General features: G+C 36.1%; 1 protein-coding gene across 4 annotated transcripts in view; it reads right to left on the bottom strand.

The window, feature by feature from the left end:
• The window catches only part of LOC145671312 (uncharacterized), a 220,144-nt gene that overhangs the window by 42,437 nt on the left and 150,042 nt on the right, over positions 1-27,665 (bottom strand). The window contains exons 1-3 of one of the 4 annotated variants that reach the window (XM_081740291.1): positions 19,112-19,562; positions 8,999-9,115; positions 5,670-6,117 (exon numbers count right to left, since the gene is read on the bottom strand). In XM_081740291.1, the coding sequence (XP_081596417.1) occupies positions 5,670-6,022 (353 nt within the window). In that variant the 5' untranslated portion in view covers positions 6,023-6,117; positions 8,999-9,115; positions 19,112-19,562. Of the gene's footprint in view, positions 1-5,669; positions 6,118-6,309; positions 9,116-19,111; positions 19,563-27,665 lie in introns of those variants that run through there. The other 3 variants (XM_081740292.1, XM_081740293.1, XM_081740294.1) reach the window with 3 other exon arrangements.

Here is a 27,665-nt window from a genome sequence, read left to right as displayed (position 1 = left end):
CTGGAATCGTACCAGGATTCCCATGTGAAAAGTATAGATAATTCTGTCTTACATAACAGTTAATATTCGTGCTATAAAGTATAAAATAACTAAACGTTTGATGTAAATAAATAAGAAACCTAAGATATTACAAATTATTGAAATTGCGACTTAATTCAATCTTAAGCAGTATACATCTCTATGATCGTTGAATTTGATTTATAAAGATGAAGATCATGAATTATACTAATCTTTTCAATGAAATGAAACTCAATCTTTGTTTGATGTGCCATGCTTATGTCGGCTAGGTAAAGGAGATGGTGATGATAAAAAATGAACGAAAATGGTGGAACGAAGTAACTGGAGGACACGGGACAATTCCAAGAAAACCTCCACACACGGAGTTTCTTCACCAGAAATCTCAGTGAGTAAGCTGGGATCGAACCAGGGACGTCTTGCACCAGAGGTGAACGCTCTATCGCTAAGCCAGTACGGCCCTATGAAAAGTACAACTATATTTATTTTCTCTCACTCTCTCTCTATATATATAGGAATAGGTATCAGGATCATGAATAATTTTCATTTTGGACGTATGGTTCCAAGTTTGTATTTAATTCAGAAATGTGTTTTTAATGACTTGCGTTGATTTGGAGTTTAACGTACTTTTCAACAGCAAGGCTGTATCAGACGTGGATGTATTGATTAACCTAAAAATTGAACCGCTTTAGCTCCCGGCCAGGAATTGAGATCTGTTCTCATTGTAAGAATGTAAGAATAATGTAAGAAAGATTTAACATTCCTTATTTTAACGTCTTCAAATCACATGAACTGTCATCGTCATGTCCATCAAATTATACGCGTTTTTCGAGCACTTCAAAATAGAAACACTTTATACTTTTTATAAAAGAAGCCATCAATACATTGAAAAAAACAAGTAAGTTACTGTACTTTGGCTCGAACTGCCGCCCTTCGCTTCCAGAACTTCAGCAGCATTATGAGACATGCATGACCACAGGGGCAACTTATGAAAGTGCATTGTGATGTTGATAATAGTGTGCTTGAAAACCAGGCATACACTTGGAGTTTTAAAAATGTATTGTGTGTCTTTTTCAGTAATTTGAACTGAAGAAGTTGATTGATTTTTCATATTGGAACTTTGCGTAAAGTGTGATTTTATGTTCATCTCAAAAATACATTATTTTCTGTTCTTTCAACTTTACGTATTTGTGAGTGTTCCTAATACTTGTGCAGTGTGTGGAGTCATTTTCCCTCGTAAAATACTTCGCGTAACTATCTCACAGACTAAAGTTTCATGACAATTAAAGTTTTTTCTCATAATTTTCTTATTTTGCTTTATTTTTTCTCAAAAATCATAAATAATTATTCATTACTATACTGCTTTTTAGCTCTTAACGCACCAATCCTAAATCCTCAACGTTGTTTACCAAGCTGGGGTCTTCTAGGGACCCAATGTATTATTTCAATTTCTCAACTTATTTTTTTTTAAAAAAAACTTTTTTAACGTATCACTGATCTAATTATGTAGCAGATATTCCCAAAGGATGCAGATCACATATAAAAATCGAAAATAAATTGGTTCCTTCAATTCCTTCTTTGTGCTTTCTCATAGTTTCAGCAGCATCACCAAATATCACTCTCTGGGGTCCCTAGAGGACCCCGCTTGGTGTATTAAGGGTTAAAGAAAGCACAAAGAAGGAATGATAAATGAAGAAAACTGAGTTTTTAATGAAAATGTGGAAGTTACAGTATACGCGAGCATTTTTTTTTTACCTTAGTACATGCTTTTCATATTGAATGCAAGTGTATGAATTCTCATATTCATGACAACCCATTTGTAATTGCAAATTTTTTCAAAGCACGCTTTGCAACATGCAATGCAACGGACCTAGATACGGCCAATATGGAGAATATTTTTTAAAGCCATAATCAACATTAAAAGTATTATCGCTAAAATATGTGATCTGTCACTTTATGGTTAACGAAGGCTTTACCACACTCAAGGCATGTACGGTGATGCGTAAATTCACGGGAAGATATTTTTCGGTAATACTCCTGGGAAGATTCCCCAAAATGGGAATTTATGTACAATCACAAAGAAAATTTCATTCTAATACTATATTATGATTTCAAAGTTAAATTCGTTTTTTTACAGTATATTATTACTGTTGTCTCTAGAGGATTCTTCAAAATGTATATTTTGAACGGTATTATGTTATTTTATTAGCGAGTACAAACAAATGTATATTCACTTACAATATGTTCTATGGAAATAAATATGTGGTGAAAATGGTATGGAAAGTCCACATATCTTTACACTCCTAAACAGTTTATATGTAAGTGGATTTTCTAAACTTGACCCTACAACTGATGTTACAAGCAGATTAAATTTTTAAATGTTATAAACAAATTCGATTGAGTAACTGCCAGAAAACACATGTCTCACCATGTTATCAACATTTGCGCATACATATTTATGTTCACAATATTGGTAAGATACTGACTTATCTTTATAATTTTGCATGTAACATTGCCACACACACTACCTTTGTTCCTACCTATTTCTCGAAATTTTAAGCGTTAATTCACAAGTAAGAGAATTCCCAGTTCCTCATCAGAAAAACGAGTCAGAGACAGGAAAAGACCGATGTCTATTACTAACGGTGGTTCGTGGTGTATTAATAATACTCCATCTGTGTTTCTACGTAATGTCTACATTACTTTACAAACTCTTTCCTTTTCATTATTTGTAACTTAATAGTCTGCTACTTTTTAATGCAAATGGAACTTAAAAAATCATATTAGTGATATAAATACAGTCAACGAATCTTATTTTTTAAAAACCTCCAAATTATTTAAAACCTAGAAGTAAATCAGAATAAATGAAAATAAAGTTATTAGTCATATGGTTTTCATAATTTGGAATATACAGTAAAGAAATGGAAATAACTTCTTTCCCAGGAATTTATAATCCATGGAAACAATTCGGGATTATTCCCATTTTTTATTTTCCTTCCCACCGGGAATATTCCCGGTGCCCATCAGTAGGTATGTACAAAAGCTTTTTCAATTATGTGCAATCAGATTTTCCAATTTGGTATTTCTACCAACAAATTTTCCATTACAATGGCTAGTTCTCCCAGCAAATATTTTGTCACAGTGATTCAAGTTTTCGCACCAATTACAAGGAGTGATCAGAAAGTAAGGCCAGAAAGACAGCAGTGAAACATGTATGTTAGTTCATACAACCAATATAGGTAACAGCAAAGTATATATATTAGGTTATTTTTCGACAATCTCTATATAAGTTGAACCACTTGCGGAATCGTGGGATGAGTTTGAAGATTCCCTACTAGGAAAAATCGCGTTCACCCACTTTGTTAGTCTCTCCATAAACTTCTACGGGCTTCCGGTGAATTTCAGCCTAGGTTACGTATTTCGCCGACAGAAATCCAACTAAGCGGATTACTTCGCTAGGCCAGTTTTAAATAAAAGAAGGCATTTGTTTATCTAGAACCAACATCGTTGGTGGCGGCTGGCTGAAACTGCACAGTTGCTAACACCATGTATTAAAAGTATTGCACACTCCTTAGTCCCCAATAACAGACGAAACTATAAAAATATTGGCCTTGTTAGTTCAGTTTGTGATCCACCGATAACGTTTAGGACAAGATTTCTTCTATCAAGGTAAGACAAGGCATATTCCTCCTATTGGTTGGTTAATTAAAAGTTTAGCGTAATATTCATAGTCTATAAGAAATGTGAATCTACACGTGGGTACCAAACAAGGTGAGCTCACACTGCGACTAGAATGTGGATCTGGATCACAGGTGCGTACATACAGCCATGAGGTAGTTCCAGGGTCCTGCAGGTTGGAGCTTTCGCATAAAAGGAAGGAAATTATTGTTAGGAAAAAAGTCGATAGAAACAAAAAAATTAAGACGGTCTGGACAGAGAGGAATATCAAACTGAAGTGTCGAATAGATTCTTGGTTTAACAATTCTAAATGCACTTTAGTTAATGATGCCTGGGTTAAAATTAGGGATTGCATTAACAACATCTCATCATAAGAAAAACAGAGGGACAAAAATATATAAAAACACTACATGCGTCGATCCTCTGAATTAGCAGAGAAGATAAAAGATCAAAACATGTTGGCAACGAAATCCGAATGATAAAGGTGCAGAAAATTTCACTGATTTCAGGTGAGAAACTACAAAAGTCTTACAAAACTTGTTGTAATAGTTACCAACTCATCTCTTTTTTTCCCAACAATCTATAAAATCCTCTCAAGGATTAGGTTATCAACACTAATCTCATATGAATATAAAATTATTGGAGACTCGATACATCAATCATTTATTGCTTCCAGAAAAGCGACAACAACGTTACAAGGTAACCAAAGTACAAAGGTTGCCATTATTATTTAATTTTATCCTTGAATACAGTACAATGGAAAATAAAGGAGACAGCAGGCACAAGAACTAAAATTTATCACCAGGCTAAGTATAATGTAGATCTCATATGACGGCAATAATAAGAAAAAGAGAGGTTTATTAAACGCCTGTAGGGATACGGGTTCAGAAGTAGAAGCACGGAAAAGTAAATACGTGGATATTCACTATGACCGTAACAGAGGAAGTTATGAGTCCTGTATAATATCACGTAATGCTTTCGACAACATGGACCCTTCACATATTTAGCATTAGCTTTAACTGACCAAAACCATATTTATAGAGAAATTAAATGTCGGCTACTTTTCAAGGTGTTCACGACTTCTGTAGAAAAATTTGAATATAGAAAACAATAGTTTTGCCAATAGTGCTCTATTGTTACGGAACATAACTACTTATTTTCCGGGAAGAAAGCTGAAAATGTTTGAAAATAAAATTCTAAGGCAAATATATAGAAGCACGAGGGACGAAAATGGGAAATTTCACAACAGGCAAAAGTATAATTTACATTTTTTTCTTGAAATGGTTTGATTCGTTAAGTCTAGGAAAATCATATGGACAGGCAATGTAGCCAATTATTACATATTTAATATTATATAATAATTATATATATTTTTATATATATATTTCGCTTTGATAATGATAATGTACGTCTTTCATCGATGTAACTTCGATTGAAATACAGCTATTTGTAAAGGTCCTTCAAACAAAAAAAACCTTTAAAATGTTGAAACTAGACCTAACTCTATTATATAGAATACCATTTTTGACTACTTCTTCGACTGAAGGAAGGCAAAACTCAGTGAATATTCAAACAGAACGGCTTACTGACAAGTCAGAATGATAGCGGTTAAGTATATACCTACGCATTCTAACCTTATTAAACATTTTAAATGGCGAAGTGATAATTATAATTTTCTTCTACGGAAGTTAGTACTTGACAGTTTTGTTGTTATCGTAGCTTTTTAAATGCATTGCGTATATTGTATTAGAAAACATAATCAATGTCGTTATTTTACCGAAACTCACAACTTTATATGCTCTAGTAGGTCAACTAAATGATGAAGTGAAATTACGTTGGATCTGTTGATTTTCTTACATTTTCCTTTACTACAAGCGACAGTGGACGCAAGCTCGCAACAAATAAAAAAATAAACAAAAAACTACGTTTCTTTTTCGAAACAATAAAAGAACTAATAGATAAAGTTAAAATATTACCTTTGGACTTCACATTTATCCATTCCATGTCCTATGTTGTTATTCAGCAATAGATCAGATAATTCCAGAGATCCGGCACGTTTTTCAGTTTTCAATTTTCCATGGCAATTGAATAAATGTATTTCATCAGCGTTGATTTCAGGTTCTTCTTTTATTATGGAAAGAAATTTGGAAGAAGAAGTACTAACGCTATCATCTATTATAAAGTTACCTACATGAACTGTTGGCAACTTGCATTCAATTTCCTGCGTGAATCCCACATAATTTTCTTCAACTGTGTTTTCCTCGGCTTTCTTCACAATTTTAGATATCGTAGGGATTAATTCACAAGCAATTTTATATTCGTCTTCCATCACGATAATTGTAAAATCTACTTGTTAATAATTCTGTAAGGATTTTCTAGTTTCTAATTGGTGTTTTCCCAAATAAATTGCTGTCGCTCCAAAACCTTAAAAAGAGAACATTTACAGCTGAATATTAATTTCACTTTACTAGCTCAATAATAAATATAAATAACACACACACACACACACACTATATATATATATATATATATATATATATATATATATATATATATATATATATATATATATATATATATATAATCAAAAAATATTAAATTAAATTTAGACGGCAATATCGATTATTATGCAATGACAACATAAGCTGATTTAAACATAATCCAATTAATTAAGTCTCAATTTACAAGAAGTATGTACGCCACTCTTAGGGTTGTACAGGTCACTGTTAGGAACAATGTTTTAGAATTAATACTACATGTGCTATTGTAAGATTATTGTGTTAGATGTCACTAATTGTACTAATATTTTCTTGCTAGAATGTAGGTATAATTCAGTATCAATTTCGTTCTAAGTGGTTACTGTACAGCATCGAGTTCCAGGTTTAGATTTTCTCTTGATTTTCTAGACAACTAAGCCTGTCGATTTGCATTTCCCTGTATCATTTTGTTTACCGAGATAAGATCTATCGATTGCTGTATGACTGACACTTCGTTTTTGTTGATGGCTAATATTTTACGATATTAACATGGATTACACGAACAACACATTTCTAATCAAGAATGCCTATGGTAGCTTATTGTATCTTGAAGAAATGTCCTAGTTTTTTGCTACATTTCGCAGCATTGTATTATCAGCGAATTTCATCTCGTGTATAATGCTCTGCTTCAAATCGTCGGTGCTTGAAAACTTTTGTTGCTTACTTTGCGTAGTGTATAGTTTTCACAGATACACTACGGAAATAACAAAATGGACTGTCTCCTCTAGTAGGCTCACTGATAGTACTGCTTGTTGCAGTGCTTCACTCGAGTTAGATTCTTCTCTGTAATTGTTCGTCCCTCATGGTAGATGAAGCCTGCAAATAAGCAAAATAACAAACGCATCGGAGATTGATTACATACGCCACCGTACACGAAGACCGAAACACTCGCTACAGACGTCGTCAACGCCCGAGTCGTCAGCTTGGATTGCTACTGCAAGGAAGGAAACAAGGAAGGAAACGCATCCAGACATGGAATGCAGAGGGCTCGTACGGAAGGAATGTAATATACTGATGTAGAATTAATTTTAGATATAGTGTTAAGGGGAAATTATCCGAAAGTAGATACATAATTCAAAGTTATTTAACTATCTCTACCCGTAACGAAGAAAGTTGATAAGTACTTAATATATTTAGGTTCCAATATATCATATTGTCTACGGCCAATGCATAGTGGGCCAGGAACACCGAAAACCAGGCCAAAATTGGAAGACGTGCTTTAATTTTTATGAAAGTTGGTATACATAACTTTAGAAGGTCGCTCAGTACGAATTTGACACCAAAAGGGTAAAATTCAAAATAGCGGATACAATATGGCGGTCACAAATTGCAAAGGTATAATATGGGTATCCCCATATTATCCTCTGCATATGTGTAATATGGGTATATATATTACAGAAAAATCGGAAGTGAAAACAACAAATGAAATCATATATGTGATACTTTTTTATATCTTGAAAGATCACAAACTATCGTTGCCACTTTTTATATGATCTATATAACAAAAAAGTCCGTCTTTTCTGTGCGAATTGTCTTTGTAAATTATGATTGGGTACCGCACCTATTTCCCAAGTTAATTCTTTTTGAAAACATGCTGTCTGATTTCAGGCTTGCTGATGGAGGTCTTCTTGTATCTGTTCATATCTTTAGGTTTTGTGCCGTATACATAACACGTTTGTGCAGACTTTGTGTGCATAATAGCGTTGCAGACTTTGCCGTCTACTATCGCCAAATGGAGACTGTGTTGGACTTGAAACGCCATATTTTCAACAAACACCTTACTTGATGTTAACGCTGATATTTGTTCTTGTATTCGCTGCACCTCTTCTCGTGCCAGGTTCTCGGCTTCTTTCTTGAATTGGAGCCGAACTGGACAGCAGAATCTTGGTGATGATGGGTAGGGATTCAGCCACACTACAACTCTTTCAGCTTATTTATCGAAGAACAGCTGCAATGGCACACATAAAATAAAGATGTTGTCTGAATCCTGAAACCCAGCTTTACTAGCCGACTGCTTGTATAGGGCCTGACCACTACTCCTATCACAGCCTTACCTGCTGATCAACGTTAGCCTCATACGGTACTTTCGTGACATGCTCTCCAAGACTGATTCTTGAACCTCCAAAAACCTTTTCACAGTGTGATGTAGTAGATACTGAAGTTGCACATCCGAAAACGACTCACTCAGTTGTATGTCCTCCAGAAAGCACTTCTTCTTTCCATCCCATACATGACTATATGCGGGATAAATATTATGAAGTAAGAAGTTTTTACTGACGCTTCACTCGTAAGAAGTTTTTACTGACGTTTAGTGAGATTGGTTTCCAGAAATAATGCTAAAGCCTTATCTCGATCGGACGACGTTGCAGAGCGTTTGTCTGATTGTGTCCAGGACTTCCTAATCTTGATCGCTCTAGTAAGACTTGCCTCGAATTATCTAGTATTTTTGACTTCTCAAGTTCTCTTTGCTCTCTGTACTTCATCGCGGCTGCGTAAGGAAGGGTGGTTCCACTCTCGGCTTACCGAATTGCCTCAGTCTTTCTCCACTTTGATCTTTCACTGCTTTCTGCAGAGTCTACCTGTGGGTGTCCAACTTTCACCGAGATCGATCGTTGTGGTTCACAATCACTCAGATTAATATCAGTATCCAGCCAGTCCGCATACTTTTCGTCTACCGTACTCGCAATTGCATTTGTCGAGCTTCCGGAATATCTGATAGCAAAAGGCGACTACTATTTTTTGATCAGCACTACATATCATATCTTCACCTGATATTTCTTCTTCCACAAAGCGCAGGAGCTGTTGTTTTATTGGCTTCTCTGTTTCCTTCTGCATTCTTCAGAAACTCAAATAGCTTTCTTCTATTTATTATATGGGGCATTTTTCTGAAAAGAGAACATAGTTGCTGTTAAATGCTGTATTTTGGTTAGAAAATTTCACACATCTTTCACAGTAAATATGGAATTACAATCTAAGCGGGCAAAATTGTTTCACCGTTCGTGAAACATAAATAATTCAAGTACATTAGCAAAAAAAAAAAAAAAAAAAAAAAAATGTATCCGCTTTTCCCAGATTAAAAACCCACGAAACTCTAAAAATGTGTTTTTCTTTCTGATATACAACCTATTCCTCCATAAACATCTACAGAGTTGACAAATTACATCTAACGTCAAAAATATATGTTTGTCATTAAATTATGATATACACAGATGAAATCAACAAGGTACCCATCCGCGGATATGACGCTAACATCCGTAAAAATATCGCAAACTTAACGTTCTCTAACATACAAAACACACATGAATACAGAACATTTACAAAGTTTAGTTTTGGTTTTCTCTCCTGACCAAACCTGCGGACATATATCAGTAACATTAATATCTGTATGCGGTTGGAACCTTCCTTGATCATATGCGTTAGGTAATAGACCCTTCCATGAACTTTTATTATTGGGGTTCTTGCCAGGTATTCGGAGTTCCTGGCCCACTGTGCAATGTACTGTTTCTCCTTTATATATATAAAAGGTAGTGCATGATTTCTACGATCTACTCGACGATGTAGAATATCGAGAACGGATAATTAAACGGTATTCTACGTATTTTAATGTGTTTCCGGAAATAGTATCGTATTGATTCTGCTCATTAGTTTATCAATATTGAGGAATGTGTTTCGTAGTAGGTTAAGCAATATCCTATGTTTATATTTAATATAATTTTACACACAATTGTACATAAATAAACATAGATATATGCTAGCGTTATATAATTATAATATTAAAAACCTAAATATATGCTAGTGTTATATAGTTATAGTATTAAGTTGGTATATTTTGTTAGATTTCTTCGGATATTATATCTTGAATCGAAGTTGCTTATCAGATTCAAAGTTGCTATTATGCTCTAATTAAGTTTTTTTTTGTAGAAGTTAATAGTAGAGTACAGTAATTTTGAAATTTGACTTTGAAGACTCCTTTAATAAACAGTACTATTTGAGTATGTCCAAAATATTGTAGTCCTGGTCCAGTATGTGCTGTCAGAGACATTCACTGGAATACTGTGTACCTGAACGCATTCCTCTATGTAATGCTCACGCAGAAATACCCAACGATTAGGTGTATCTTTGTATACATTGTTCTATCAGTGCATCTAACGACCGTTGCATAAGCCATCGACAAATAGGTTGTCCACATACCCGGTATTTGTGTACAAGCGCAATGTTTCTAACACTCTGTACTGTCATTACAGTACTCAAAATTTATTCACTTTATCACATAGTATCTTTATCACTTCACACTATCATTTTACGTAATATTTCATTCCCTGCACCTGCTATTATAAAGTTAAAAAATTTTCTGACCAACTATACATTCTTTGGAGGAAGCAAAATTGTTCCAAATTCCAATACAAAATACAAAGCATAATATTTGTTTACTAGTCTAAAGGTACTATTGTTGTCTAAAATATTTCTATGCCATGGTAATCTTTTCTTAGCAAAATATTGTTTTTTTATGTAATTTAATTAATTTATCTGTCTTCGTTAGTAGTATTGCTAATTAGTAGTACCAAAAAATACTTTCTGTAAGTCAACTTACTTACTCTGCTAATTGATACATAATAGTTAAATTCTGTAACATTCAGTTATTAGAAAAGCAACGATCTCAAAATTTCTGATTTCCACCACAAGTAATATACTAAATTTTACGATATATTTCTACATAAAACAATTCTTTGAACTTTAATATTTACGTTTGCATTCTTCCTCCTGTATAACTGAAAGTTATAGCCATCTTGTCAGCAAAAATGGAGCATTTACGTGAAGTATTGTAGAGTAAACTGGATAGAGATACTGTTTATGTACTATCATTACTTTCTGAGATATCATAGTTCAGGACCCGAATCTGAAGGTACAAATTTGAAGTTCGGAAGTTTCCAAATAAAAAGTATTTGGATGTAACTGATGTTATATCCATTAGACGTAAATTTTCTGCATGGCCTTCCTGCTTTTAAAGATGCGAATACTTTCAATATTGTCAGAGATATGCGATTTTAATAAAATGACGTTTTGCTTTTGATTTACGACGCAAAACTCGATTGCCTGCAATTCGGAATCTTTTGGCTTTCCCAACACATTTCATATGATTATTTAATGAAGTAGAATCATTAATCCAATTTTATTTTCCATACTATGAATTGCTTTTTCGTTTTCATTCCTTCTTACCCCCACGCTGATGGACACTTAATATGGAGCTTTACGGCAACAGGAGTGCGGACTGGTCATATCCGCACTAATTTTCGATTATTTTATACACAATCCTTTCCATCCCCGGATAGGTGCCAATGAGGCTGAACATGGACCTAAACAGAAACAGGTGTGTTACTATTCATCTCAGAGATCCCAACAACTATGGATTTGATGCTAACAACAATAACTTTTTTAAGTATATTTTACAAGTTTTACATCTCCACACTCACCTAGGTGAATTAGGGAGATTTTACCTCCACTGTGGGCTGAAATAGCTTGTCAGAAGAGTTGTCACCAATTAACTTTCGACTATGACAACTACGAATTCGATACTACTTTTGATCACTTTAAAAATCTTTTAGACAGTTTCATTTTCCAACTCTCTAAGCAGGCTAGAAGAACATTAATTTAACTAGGGAATGAACTTGAAATTAAGCAGCATCGAGAGAGAAACGGTTCTCCACAGCGACCCTGAAAACTAAAGACTTAACACAAATATCGATCATTATTGATTATATGTACACACTCCTTGCCTCGACACATGCTAGGAAGTTCTCACCTGCACTGGGCTGAAATGCAGGACCATTATTAAATAATTTAGACTTCAAAAGTTATTGGTTTGACATAGATGTTGATTAGCTTCGATTTTTATACATATCATCCTTTCTCCTCAAGGGTGGTAACGGGAACTAAATTTGGTTTTATTCAATATCGAGATTGTGACCATTTACCTCAAGACCCGTAATCCATGGACCCAATATCACTATCGGTCATTTTCGATTATAAGTCGCTCTCCTAATCACTCTAGAATGTTAGGGGACTTACCAGCAAATTATTATTTTCTAGATTTCAAATAATATGTGTATCAATTTTATATGAAATTGCTCCCACTGCTCCATACGTATATTAGAACACACACATACATCCACTGATATACATACATGTAGGAACAAAAGTAGGAATAGTTGTTTTCTTGAAGTAGTTTTGTATTGTATAATGAGCTCTTGATTATGGAGAAACAAAAACTTAATGAGGTCAGAAATCAGGATGATCAAATTACAATTGAATACAATCTCAGAGACTCTCAAAGTGAAGACCTTGAATTCGTGAACATTCCAGCAATCTAGTTTTTACAGTCAAGCAGACTTTGACGCAAAGGTTTTCGTTATTAATTCCTTGCCATGTTCCTCTTATGAAATCAGTTATGTCCTCAATAGTACGTGGTTTTCTTGAAGACTGTTTTCTTTAACAACACCCCCCAAAAATGGTTCATTGGGACGAGCTTAGGGCATTCAACAAATCTCGTCGACGTGTCCAACGATTAAGTGGTTCGTTTCCAACAAACTTGTGCGCTTACAGCAACAGTTTTATTATACTGTTGCTATGATTGTGGATAACTGTACCCTGTAGCAAATTGCCATACAGATAGTAGGTAACAGTTTAAAAACAATAGGCACAATCACCTATCTAGACGAAGGGCTGTCAAACTATAACTTCAGGTTCATTCAATTTTAGTCCAAGTTTCTCAGGGAGATTCCTGTTGCGGAATGAACAGTTATTCCTATTAATAGAGACTGAAAATTTAGAATTCGGTCTTACACTTTTCGAATGATGTCATCACCACGCGATTCTGCATTCGATATTACCCCACAGAATTGTAATTGGGAATCTGGATTACCCTCTAACGACACATGAACCAAATCTTGGCCATTTTAAAACCTAAATATTGCGTCAGACACCTCGAAGATGTCTACAAATGTCTCCTCAAATAACATTTCATTCTCCTGGGGCGGTTCACCACAGTCTGGTGCATTATAGATGGAGCAATATTCATAAAATTTATTGCTTAATCTGTAACATGTTATCCTACTTGGTGGAATGTATCAAATTTTGTAGCCCATTTCGTTGGACTATATATCTTCTCAAACGGGAACGCGTCAGGTAATTATATAATCTAAATCTACATGTTAAGCAAAAACTTTAGAACATCACGTTTGTTACTCAGTATTGTAACTAAAGATGATACGGCATGAAAAACATTCAAATTTGGGTGGCTTTTATAGAGGTAACACCAAAAGTGAGACTCGTAATTGTTCAATATACGTCGAAAATATTTAAGGTCCCACCTCCATTGAATTTGAATACGATGGGAAATGCAAGTTTGGCAACAGATGTGAACATATTTAAGTGCCTCTAATAGACCCCAACTGCGAAGACTGACGTAAAGTCGAGAAAGCGATAATCAACATATTGAGATTGTTTACCTAAATTAATGAGAATAGAGCATCTCCTGGAGTCCAAGTGACAGTACCTATAGAAGTTACCTTTAGAGAAAATTAGAAATATATAAGTGCAATTATATATCATAGAGAAAATGAAAACAATACAAACGTAATTTTGTATTTTCTCATGTATGTATATTCAAAATATTTTCGCTTGAATTGAACGCTGTTTATATTAATGAAGAAAAGCCTCATTTGAAGGAAGAGCACCTTTCTACGTACATGTACTTAACAGTTCTCCGCATAAGAAGACAGATGTTTCATTTATATTTTCATACTCTTATCCAGACATAGCTATGTACGCTCATGTCCAAAATTATTGTGGCATATCTATAACTGTCTTCTTGTAAGAATATAATTTGATAATGATTTTAAAGTGTACTTTTAATAATGATATTATGTGTATAATCGGGAATTGTATATTTGTAGTAAATTTCACAGGAAAAGATTCAAAAATAGGGAAATTAGAATGAATAAAACAAAATGTTGCTAAATGGACAAGAAAGTTTTATTTTTGTTTTATTACCCTTATTTACTGTTCTTTTGACATGAAATTTGCCACATACATGTCTTTGGCGATTATGTATACGGTAACATTATAAAAAATACCGGACGAATTCGTTATCAAATTATATTATTTTAAACAATATATTTATAGACATGCGACACTAATACTGATCAGTATTTTGAAAAAAAAAAAAAACTGTGGGCTGTTTACAAATAAGTGATCCTAAATGATCTTTGGGTACTGATTACAAAAACGACATCCATTTATGCCTATCACGTCAGGTTTTATTACAATTTACAATCTTCATTTCGAACACTACCATCATTACAAATATACATATATAGTATTATATAATTTCGGAAGGCACGAATAATACTGCAGAACAATTAAAAAACAGTTTAAACAAATAAACTAGATTGCCTTGGTTACACTAAAGAATGCTATACACATATAATACCATCATAAACCTTCTTTCCTACGGTTTAATGTTGAATACACTTACTTGCGCTGGTTCTCAAGTTCATTGAGAAGCCACTTATTCCTTTTAAAATGCACGCCTTTTTGTTTTCCTAAAACATCTGTCGTAACTTTCACGATCCCTCTTCATAATCCAACAATAATCTGCCAACATTGTGATATTCCGTTTGCTTTGATATCTGCTCTCCATTTCAGAAATATCTTCGTGAAATCTTTCGCCTTGCTTTTCGCTGACCTCGTCAAGATTGGCAGGAAAAAAGTCATGAGAATGTAGAAAATGTATATTGAGGTTCATGTTACACCAAACTGCGCGAAAATGGATCAATATATCTTCTACAATTGTTACATAAGGTGTTTTTTTTTCGAGAAAAAATAAATGAAATCAAATCTTTTAGTTAAACGTCCCACTTTTATGCCGGTTAGGCTAAAAGAGATGGTGATAATGAGATGAGAGAAATGGTGGAATGATGAAAGTGGGAGGAAACGGGAGAGCCCCGAGAAAACCCACGAGCACGGTGTTTGTCCACCAAAAAGTCCAAACGGCGCGAGCTGGGATCGAACCAGGGACTACAAGCACCGGAGGTGAACGCTCTATTACTGAGCCACCGCGCCCCCTTGTTTCCGAGAAAGTTACAACATTTTTGAAACTTAACTAGATGTTCTTTCACAAGTCGCTCAATGAATTTTCAAATGTGTCATCTACTAACAGCTATTAATTTGTGGCCCTGTAGAAATAACTTACGAAAGTTTTGCTGCACTCAGTGATGGAAAAGTTTTAGCTATGTATAGAAAACACTGCCCATTCTTGTCCACAGCTTTCACAAATTGCTTCAAAAGTCCCAGTTTCAGATGAAATGGTGAAAGCAGCACAGTATTGCGACCAATTAGTGGAGTGCGTATTAAACTTTTTCTTACCTGCAGACAAACCACAGCGCTGAGGCCATTCTCTCACATTCCAGTGCTTCTCTGGCTCTACTATCCCATTCACATAAAAAGCATAGGTATTTTGTGTATCCTGGCTGTTTTCCTATTAGAAGACCTATGACTTTTAATTCCCCGAAAAAAGACTAACCGTGTTCTTCGTATTTTATCTTAGAAAATATTAATTTCAAGGTATTGTACGTTTCTTTCCATGTAACAGTGTATGCTACAGGAATTGATCCAATTTTGTTTCCATTGTGCAGAAGAACTCCTTTTAGTCTGGATTTCGAAGCAACTATAAAATTTCAATCAGATGCGTTATAAGAAGCACCCAATGCATCTACAACAGCGGGAATTTTGTTGCAGAACACTAACCCGTCTTCTTCAGAGAAATAAGGAACAAATTCTCTCTCTTGGTGTCTATACCATGAGTAACGAGTCCCACTGGCCAAAAGATTTTCGACCAAAGTCTAGACCGAAGAACTTCTGCACTCTCCTTTGGTACATTTAAATCTTGAATAAGATCATTAAGTTCTTAATGTGCAAACGGCTGTGGAATCGTGCCATGATAGTTGTAATCACCCTCGCATGGAACATCTCCTTCAATACTACTAGATGATAAAACATCCATAGATGCTGGTGGCTTGTGAATCGGTAGATTTTCACCATGACGAACGGGCCGAATTGCTGAAGCTATGTTATGCGGATACAGAATACCTTTTTCTTTGCGTTGTATCCTTTAACATTTATTTCACACGAATAACAGTCATCATGATGGTTTCGAGGCTCCCTCCACACCATTGGTATTGCAAACTGCATTCCTTTCTTTTTACTATTTGCCCAGGATCTCAGTGTCTCTATACATATTCTGTACACACTGTGAGGTGCCCACGATTTATCTTGATCGCCTAATTTGATACCAAAATAAGCCAAGTACACTTCCTTTATGAAAGTTGTAATAGGGAGTCCTTTTGAGAAAACTGTAACCGTCACACACATAAAGGAAAATATTATGGTCATTCAAACATTTACGCGATGTCATTTTCTAACAATTGAGTCACTGCACTAACCAGGAAGACACAACACTACCAAAAAAAAGTACCTGCACATTAAAATATTTTTAATACCTAACTTGAGTCACCGCAAGATATCCAAGAATACACAGCATTGCTGAAATAAGTATATTAAAACAATTTCTTAACTAGTTTAAGTCACTCAACATTAACTAAAACAACACAAAACTGACAAATGAAGCACAATAGGAATTTCTTTTCAAGTTAACTTACTTCAGTCAATGCCCATCAACGGGAGACACCAAATACTGCCCAAAAAAGTTCTTTTTATTTTTTTCATCATATCAAAGAACACGTCACTCGCCAAATAAGTACACACACTGCGATAACTGATATAAAACAACACATTTTCAACACTACTATGGATATTTATAAGTAAATAGGCGTATAAATACCCAAAGTCAAAGTAGTTTAACAACAGCATGTCAACACAATAAAAATAAATGCTTATATTATTTTTATTCACACTCAGTTGCAAAATGAGGGACTTGTAACGTAAAAGTACATGTACTTCGTACATGTTTACATGGCGTCATATATTGACAGCATCTGAAACAGCACTTTCTTCTATTAAATTAAGTAAAGTATTATACTGCAGTTTTGAGCACAAACTATACGTGATAGAAACAGTCTTCATTTACGGAATGAGCATGTCAAAATTATTAAGAAACAGCTATAACTTTCGAGAGAACCTAATCCATGCTTACCAGTGTAATTTTGGACATTGGTGTATATATCAAATTTAACAACGTTTGACCTTAACACACTCTGTAACCGTGTCAGGGAAATAAGCAGAATGGTGGTGTCAGAAGGCGCGTCAGCAACTAAGGATATGTACATAAATCCACTCAATGTCACATAAGCTCACACTGTTTAAAGCACTTCCAATTTTTTCGTACTTAAAATTCTATACAAGTATCAAAAAATACACTTTATTAGCATTGTCTATAAATACTCCGCGGCTGGAAACACAGTCGTCTTTGATATGCACTCATTCATTTTAACTGTTTTAATGGTTTTTAATGTTACAAATGTAGAGTTGAAAACAGTGTATTACGTTCTCAATAGTGAAAACTCCTATGAAAATACAATATCGTTTCATATACAATTCTGCTTTATAGGCACTAATTCATTAAATCCGAATTTATAATTATTATCATTGACAATTCTAAATTGCTAACTTAAGAACAATTGTATTAAATATTTTCTGACTTTGTGCATACACTGCATTCTACTATTGGTACTCATGTTACTGTACACCATATCTTGTAAAATTTTCAGGTAAAGCTGAATACTCTGCATGCTAAGAGGTGTTTATAAGGGGAAAGTTTCTGAAGGCTGCACAATACAAATACAGCGGAGTTTAAGATTTACAAGTACAGTGTGATTAGTGTACATGGTCTCTACTAAAATTTCAAAATGAAATTTTATGACCTTTTCGTTACCAAAAACGTAACATTTTGTAACATTGTCAAAGGCGAATTTGGGTGTGAATTAAGTTGAATTTTCATGCATGTAAAAGAAGCGTGCTTTGCTTGCGATTTGGTAGCGTTTAAAGCCGAGCATAGACATTTTCGTTAGTGAATTTTGACGGTTTACAGAACGACATTTTTCAGTCTGTACTTATATTTGTAAAGATTAAAAATATCGTGACCCAAACACTAAATTTCGAGATTTTTTCTTGACTCACATGACCGTTCTCTGATTTCGGGACTTTCGTGACGAATAGACACCCTGGTGAATTATTACCTGGGGTTTACGACATTTGAAATAAGTGGGTTCACATGAATGATACTGTACTGAATACCATTCACCACCGGCAGTGTATTTCTTCACAAAGTACTTTTCTATTTTTGTTTAAAAAAGTGAAACAATGGCAAGTGCTATTGAAACTATCATTGCGAAAACCAGTGCTCCCAGTATTTTCACTTATACGCTTGCTCCCTACGGATCAAAATTGTAGTACCACACGGGCGCGCTAGCTTTGCCCTGCACAGACTCGTTTATACAGAATTATCGTTTTTCCAGGACCATGTAGCAAAGGTTAGTTATTTTTTACTACTGTAATAGTAAACCCACATATTTGAACGCTGTATTAAACACTAATCCTAAAACAACTGAAAATATTCAACAATTAATTCTGGTAGTCCCTTTAACTTCAGGTATGCTAAGTATTGTCATGTCGCTAAACGAAAAATTTCTTGGAGAAAAATGAGAAGGAAATTAAAAATATTAAATTTTCAATAAGTGCTTCGAGTCGTATGCCGAAATTTGACCAGCACGGAAAAGGTGCCACTATCAGTATATCATCTTCATTTAATGTCATTTGTACTTTTCGTTCGTAAAAGAAAATCATTTTATTTATTTTTTTTTTCTTACCTGGCCAGACGTTATTTGCTACACGGCTACCCCGCGGTTACACTAGCAGACATCTTGCCTTGTCGCAGACCATTACCGGTAAGATAGGTAGGAGCACAAGCTCCCTAGTCACGTGTGTTACGTTTGCAAAATTGTCTAGTGAATACCTCACACGGAGGATTTGTGATTCAGGAAAAAAATGAATAAAATACAGGACATAATTGGGGGAAAAGGACACAATCGCAAAAAGGTCAAACTCAGGAAAAGGTCAAAATCGGGAAAAAGGTTCAGAGCCAAGTTGAACAGGAAAAAACTTAGAGAAAATTGGGAAGTGTAAAATGAAAAAAGAAAGAGTATAAAAAAGAAGGGGATGTATATACGTGTATATGTAAAAGAAACTGTAAATGTAGTGTAGGTGTATAGAAAATTCCACAAAACTCTCTTCCTCAAAGAGCACCAACACACTCGAGACACTCGCTGTAACGGACCTCTGCTACATTAAATACAAATTGTTAACAACGTTGCCAGTAACATCTAAAATTTAGTACCATACAGTGTTTTACTCCTTATTTGATATACACATACAAAATAAAAATAAACAAATCATATTTAATAATTATAAATGTATCTGCTAAACGGCGATATGTACAAAAATGCCCAAAATATAAGATGAAGATTAAACATCACTATGAAAAAATAATTTTGAAACAGAAGAGCAAAACCAGAAATAACCGCAGATGAATATTAGCAATAATTATACAATTTTCATCTAAGTAAATTTCACTATAATTGAAAGACACCTATAATGCGGGAACATCATTACAAAAGACCATTGGCGCAAATCTGTCTTCAACATTGGGGGGCAAGACGGGTAAGACCGTTCCCAAATTTTATATATATATAGCGGGTGTTGCAAAATAAGTGTTACAACTCTTGGGAGGTGACTCCTGCCACTGAAACAAGAAAAAAGTTTCTCTATAGAACTTTCGGCTATCGGATATAGTTTCGGATCTGCAAGGTGCCGAAAGCGTGGGAAAATGACTTTCGGACTCCAATAGTTCGGAAAATATCCAACGTAAAGAGGGCGGGTAAAAAATTCACTGAAGAAGTCATATCTGCTGTGTTGAAATTTGCATGTTTCACAATCCTACTATGCACGCGGAAGGGATTCCCTAAAGGAATGTAGGGAGTCCCGGATAATCTGCCAAATGAAAATTGGTCTAAATGGATATGAATTGATAGGGTTTCTACCAGGTAACAATAATTCGTTTGTATTAAGTCGATATCTGGAACAAATATTTTTAAATATATTTAATGCAAAATGGCGGACATCTTCATGCCCTTTGTGTGTGGTTGCATAATTGCCAGGTACGGATGCTGGCCGACAGTGATGTTCTGAGTGTTAAGTGTAGCGAATTTGTATTCAAATGCTATAGAAAACAGTGGCGTAGAGAAGGGGGCAGAGGGGCCGGGCCATCCCCAAAGAGGTCCGACAATGTACTCTGGTACTGTGATGTTTGTAATTTTTATATATTTTTATGTTTATATATTTTTTGTTTGTATTTTTTCTATATGTACCTGTAACAACACTTGCCTCCCCCCCCAAAACACACATCCTGGCTACGCTTAGAGAACAACAGATGAAGCAGGGTGATTCACATGTGTGGAAACACTTAACGAAAAATGCCCAGAAAAGCACTCATACTTAGTAAACGTGAGTTCAAAGCGTCGGAAATGTAAGGATTAGCTTCAAGAGCATGAAAGTCATTGCCAATTCACCAATAATATTCCCTCAAACCGATGGAATATAATATTTCATCAATTCGATGCAATATGATCTGCAGAGTTACATACCAATAAGGAGGCAACAACTGATGACAAGCTGAAATTGTGCAAGGGGACTCACTAAGAAACTGGGTAAACTCAAGGAATGTCAGTAGTGGGATCGCATGATCCATATTGAAATGTGGCCAATGTGTGTGTTGATATCAACATGTAGCTAATGGACAAATATCAACATGTCCCACCCTGCTGGGATCCGTCCCACGTGCGAAAACTAGGAAAATAACGTTGTACATTCTGCTATTACATCTGGTGCACTTTTTGGTGAGAACTTAACTAGAATACGATTATATCAATGTCCCTCTTTGTTTGGGACACTGTCTCACAGTCGACACATATGAAAAGATATCTCTTAATCCATGGTTCAAATTCTGATAGATTGTGAAAATAACAAACTTGTATCATGTCCACGTCTTCTGGGACATATTACGTACTCGAAATATCGGAAAACACCTCCACAATTTCGTATCTTACACACAGTACACATGCCAAGACAAAGACGAAAATCAACCAATTTGGCACATGTAACACTACTGTTGGAACACCATACAATTGGAAAATAAAACGACATGAGAAATAGGAAGATACGTCTTAAAGCTCTGATTGTTTACAGCTGTGCAGTAGGAGTAACAAAATGAAACACACAAGCACAAATGACGGGAGGCTGTACAAGAGCGCTTGCCAAACGAAGTGGGTACTCCTCAAAGAAATGAATACAGAGAAAGTGAGGATCCATCGAAGCCTCAGGGCTAGAGCGCTCGCTTTCGCTAGAGTGGCCGCAGCTTCCAATCCTACTCGGAGGCCACGGCCTCAGATTCAAGACCCGAGTAGTTATTTTCGGATTTTTCGCACGTGGGACGCTGTCCCAGCAGTAGTGGGACATGTTGACATTTGTCCATTAAGTACATGTCGACATCAACACACACATTGGCCACATTTCAATATCGATCATGCAATCCCACTAGTGACATTCATTTAGTTTACCCAGTTTCTTTGTGAGCCCCTTGCACAAATTCAACTTGGCCTCAGTTTCTGCATCCTTATTGGTATGGAACCGTGCACATCATATTCCATCGGTTTGAGGGAATATTATTGGTGAATTGGCAATGACTTTCATGCTCTTGAAGCTAATCCTTACATTTCCGACGCTTTGAACTCACGTTTACTAAGTATGAGTGCTTTTCTGGGCATTTTTCGTTAAGTGTTTCCACACATGTGAATCACCCTGCTTCATCTGTTGTTCTCTAAGCGTAGCCAGGATGTGTGTTTTTGGGGGGGGCAAGTGTTGTTACAGGTACATATAGAAAAAATACAAACAAAAAATATATAAACATAAAAATATATAAAAATTACAAACATCACAGTACCAGAGTACATTGTCGGACCTCTTTGGGGATGGCCCGGCCCCTCTGCCCCCTTCTCTACGCCACTGTTTTCTATAGCATTTGAATACAAATTCGCTACACTTAACACTCAGAACATCACTGTCGGCCAGCATCCGTACCTGGCAATTATGCAACCACACACAAAGGGCATGAAGATGTCCGCCATTTTGCATTAAATATATTTAAAAATATTTGTTCCAGATATCCACTTAATACAAACGAATTATTGTTACCTGGTAGAAACCCTATCAATTCATATCCATTTAGACCAATTTTCATTTGGCAGACTATCCGGGACTCCCTACATTCCTTTAGGGAATCCCTCGCGCGTGCATGGTAGGATTGTGAAATATACAAATTTCAATACAGCAGGTATGACTTCTTCAGCTATTTTTTTTACCCGCCCTCTTTATGTTGGATAGTTTCCGAACTATTGGAGTCCGAAAGTCATTTTCCTACCTTTCGGTACCTTGTAGATCCAAAACTATATCCGATAGCCGAAAATTCAAGATAACTTTTTTCTTGTCTCAGTGGCAGGAGTCACCTTCCAAGAGTTGTAAAACCCTATATATATATATATATATATATATATATATATATATATATATATATATATATATCAGAGCACTGCAAACCCAGGCCCGAAGACGGCCCGGCCCGGATGGATCTGAATTCTGTGCCCGGCTCGACCCGGCCCGACGGGCCGGGCTCTAACCGGGCCGGGCACATTCCGGGCCGAGCCGGGTCGAACCAGGCCGGGCACATTTGGGGCCAAGCCGGGCCGAACCGGGCCGGGCACATTTCGGGCCGAGCCGGGTCGAACCAGGCCGGGCACATTTGGGGCCAAGCCGGGCCGAACCGGGCCGGTCCGGCTCGGCCCGAACACTGTGAAAGATGGATCGGAAGCTAATATTGGCAGCCTGTGTTAATCGTAATGTGTTTGGGAAATTAACTCTTTATTCAAGACTGTAAAGTACTGTACTTCTACTACTCTTATTATTACTACTACTGCTACTGCTATTATTATTATTATTATTATTATTACTAATACTATTACTGCTATTACTATTGTTACTACTAGTATTACTTCTACTACTACAACTGCTACGACTTCGCGTCAGAGTATACCCGCCGGGGCGGATCCAGGACCGACTTCTGGGGAGGGGGCGGTGGGTTGTCATACTGCTACTTTTAAGGGCTCCAAACTTTGGGATGAGTTTTATTTATATATATAAAATAAGAAGTTTCCTCTTCTGGGGGGAGGGGGGCGATCGCCCCCCCCCCCTGGATCCACCCCTGATGTCTAGTGGTACATACTTTACAATAGTTATTATGGCCGGTCTGCGTAGAATGCGAACCGATGCTTGACGAGGGACAACGGTGGCTCAGTAGGTAAAGCACTCACATCTGGTGCTAGAGGTCATCGGATCGATCCCTCCTCGTGTTATGTGAGCTTTGTGGTGGACAAACAAACGTGAGCGTGGGAGTTTTCGGATTAGCCCGTTTTCGTCCACTGTCTTCATTGCACCAATTCATCCATCATCATCCATACGTCTTGAGCCGTAATTGCCTAAAGAACATATGAGAAAGTCAAGTCCTTGACCTACTAATTAGAATTTGGTCCTCTACCATTAGACCACGGAGGCCGAAACCACGAACTGGTGTGTTTATAAGATTAGCGCAATTTGTAGTAATGTTCAATTAGCAAGGCAGTTTCGAAATCATGTTACGTGTTCCTGTATTATTATTTTTTTTTATCATATCCACCACTATCCCTGCCATTGCCAATTACTTTGGACTTATTGGCAGTCGCAACTGCCCCTAATTCTTTCTAATCTCTCTACTTATTATTTCTTTTTCTCTCTCTCTCTTTCTTTTTTTTCATTACCCATGACTGGGAATGGGGCTTTCTTATTAACCCGAGTCCTAAATTTAATCTCGGGTCTCTGCTTCTACTTGGAGCATCTTTATTGCTGTAAGATAAGAAAAATTTAGTACATAAGTATAACATAGTATAACATACATACATACACCAAACAAACAAAACACAACAATTACAAATTGTTCCTGTATTCTTTATAATTCGATGCTACAATAATAATAACAAAAAACAATGATCAAATAAATTACCCAGACCCCAGGGTCGATTAAGTGTTCCTGGAACGGTTCGTAACAAGAAAATAACAGAGCTATATGACGGAATGCGAGGTAGTAAATCAAAACAAAATCCACACATATCAATGTTGAACGAAAAATACCTCAAAAGTCCCCTGAATGAAAAATGTATTGATATCAGCTATCAAAAATGCCTCTTAACATCACATATAATAGAAGGGATAGTTGATATTAAGAAAATGAAAATATAAGTTTTCCTAAGAAACCAATAGTGCAAAATGAACATCGCTTTACTCTATGTCCTTGTACGCATGGAATAGCACGGAAACAGAGTCAACAGTTTCAGGCTTTAGAGCATTTCTCCGTTCCTGAACTATATAGCCTGTAGTACTAAAAGCTCTTTCAGTAGACGCACTAGAAGCAGGGATGACGAGATACTGACGCGCTAATTTACACAATTTTGGTAATGTTTGCTCTTGTTGCTTCCACCATTGCAGTATATCTAGTTCTCTTACACATGATGACATGTTGAGGTAGATGTCTACTTCATCATCAAATTCACCAGGGACTGGGTGTCTATCTTCCCAATCCATTAGTTTATTCTTCTTGGTAGGTGGTTCCAAATCTTGTCTGCTTAAGTTATTATCCATAGCACGGGAATCAAAGAAGCCAACTGCAGTAGATGACTCTGACGAAATAAGGCGGCGTACTTCTGTGTAGACAGATAATCTCTCATCTACAGACATTGCTCGCAGATGACGGTAATTGGGGCTCAAGAAGGTCGCCACTTTATGATCCATACTAATGTCGACCTTCTCATTGAGAAACTTTTCCACTCGAACCTTAATCTGTGACATATCTTTCGAATCCACTTCACTGTTAACTCTGCAAAGTTTTTTTAGTCTGTCAAACCAAGGCAGTATCAAATGCATTGTTACTGTTTTCTCTGCCTCCAATGCTTTGGTGGCATCGTAGAAATCTTCTAAAAATGTAGTAATTTCTTTCATTAAGGATTCATCTAGGCCATCTAAACGCTGATCTTCTTTGTGCTCTTCTAGTAGTCGCCGGATGTCGACGACCTGCGATTCCACAGATCTTAACATGATGAGTTTAGTGTTCCATCTTACCTCAGTGTCTTGGTTAACAGTGTGTGGAAGCCGGGTTACCAACCCAGACCTTTTGAGATATGTAACTAATTTACTAACGCAATCGAAAAGGTTTTTTACTGATGGCAGCTCATCTTGGAGGAAGTTGTATTGAAAAGCGTTACGCAAAACTGTATTTAGTAGATGATTTGAACAGTTGTAGCGTTTATTATCTTCTAAAGCCTTCACAATATTACTTCCTTGGTCAGTGACGAACGGAGCATTTCTCCAATCTTGTTGTGAGATTCCAATCTTAGATAGTTGTTTAACTAATTCTTTTTTAATATTCTCTGCAGTCTTTCGTGTGGTTGGAAATGCACTAGTGAATAACACATGACTTTTTAAGTTCCACTCTTTTAAATATTGTACTGTCAGTCCGAAATATGAGTGTTTGCGATAATTATCGGTCCACAAGTCCGTTTGGAATGATAATTCACCGCGTTGCAGAGCATCACGTACTTCTGGCATATACGCTTCGCGAAATGCACGTGCTCGTTCCTGTGTTTTTCGCGATATCGTCGTTGGATGCGGCAACACGTCTGTCGCATCGACATTACCGTATGTCGCACCTAGGTTTATCAGTGTTTGTGCTAGGGAAGTAAAACCTTTCCCCGCTACAGTTTCGAATGGTCGCAAATCGCGCACTTATCTATCAAGTCACTTTTCACAGTTTCACAGCTCAGTTTCTTATAACCTGAATATTTGGTATTGGATGCACAAGAATTCGCAGATGATTTCCTCTCATTATCTTCGTTTTCAGTCAATGATGCACTTAATGATGAACAGTACGTTCTTGCATGTCGATTTAGGTGAGTTGTTCCTGACTTTGTACTGTTGTACACTAAAATCTTTTCACACTCTTTACAGGACACGAACCCTTGTTCACTACCACTTTCCGAGTCAACTACAACTAAAAACTTGGTCCAGCAAAATGCTGAACTTCGTCCTTGTAGCTTTTCAGTTAACTTGAATTGTTTACAGTGACGACGCCAGCTTTAAGTTCTTAGGGGGGCAAAGGAGGGGCAGATACATTTTCGGGGGACGGCTATTTGCCATACCAAAAATGACATATTTATTACGTTTGACTTATTTTACATTACATTGTGTAATTTCGTTGCTGTTTTTTATATTAGACCTATATGATTATAAATTAAAGTTATTTCAAGTAAAATTTGTAGCTAACAAATAAGTAACGTCTGCACATGAAATATTTTTCAATGAAACTTTTGAAGCCTAAACATAAATTGAATTACTTTCGCGTATGCTACAAGTAACACATTCGTCCAGTACTATATGCTACGTCTCTCTCTCTCTCTCTTTCTCTCTCTCTCTCTCTCTCTCTCTCTCTCTCTCTCTCTCTATATATATATATATATATATATATATATATATATATATATATATATATATATATATATATACAGGGTGGGTCAAAATAAGTGTTACAAGCCAATATCTCGCGAACTATACATCATATAAGAAAAATATTAAGAGACAATGTACAATACAGAGGGGCCTAAGAAATGAGTCAAACATTAGATTTCCCCCGCCCCCCATTTTGGGGGGAGGGGGGTGAACGTGAAATTTTCAAATAGGAACATAGGTCGAGTGATACCTCGTTCGAAAGAGCTTGAAAAATTGAACAATTTTTGTCGGAAACAATTTTTGATATGGGGCACCGTTTTCAAGATGGGCCCCAAAAATGGTCCTGTATCCGATAAAATTTCCAGTACTTATAAATAAGTGTTACAAGCCAATATCTCGCGAACTATACATCATATACGAAAAATATTAAGAGACAATGAACAATATAGAGGGGCCTAAGAAATGAGTCAAACACTGGATTTCCCCCGCCCCCCAATTTGGGAGGAGGGGGGTGAACGTGAAATTTTCAAATGGGAACATAGGTCGAGTGATACCTCGTTCGAAAGAGCTTGAAAAATTGAACAATTCTTGTAGGAAACAATTTTTGATATGGGGCACCGTTTTCAAGATGGGCCCCAAAAATGGTCTTGTATCCGATAAAATTTCCAGTACTTAAATAAGTGTTACAAGCCAATATTTCGCGAACTATACATCATGTACGAA

Source organism: Thermobia domestica, chromosome 15 (genome assembly GCF_964235325.1).
Source record: "Thermobia domestica chromosome 15, izTheDome1.hap1.1, whole genome shotgun sequence".
In the NCBI taxonomy this organism is placed as follows: Eukaryota; Metazoa; Arthropoda; class Insecta; order Zygentoma; family Lepismatidae; genus Thermobia; species Thermobia domestica.
This window is presented reverse-complemented; position numbering and strand designations above follow the sequence as displayed.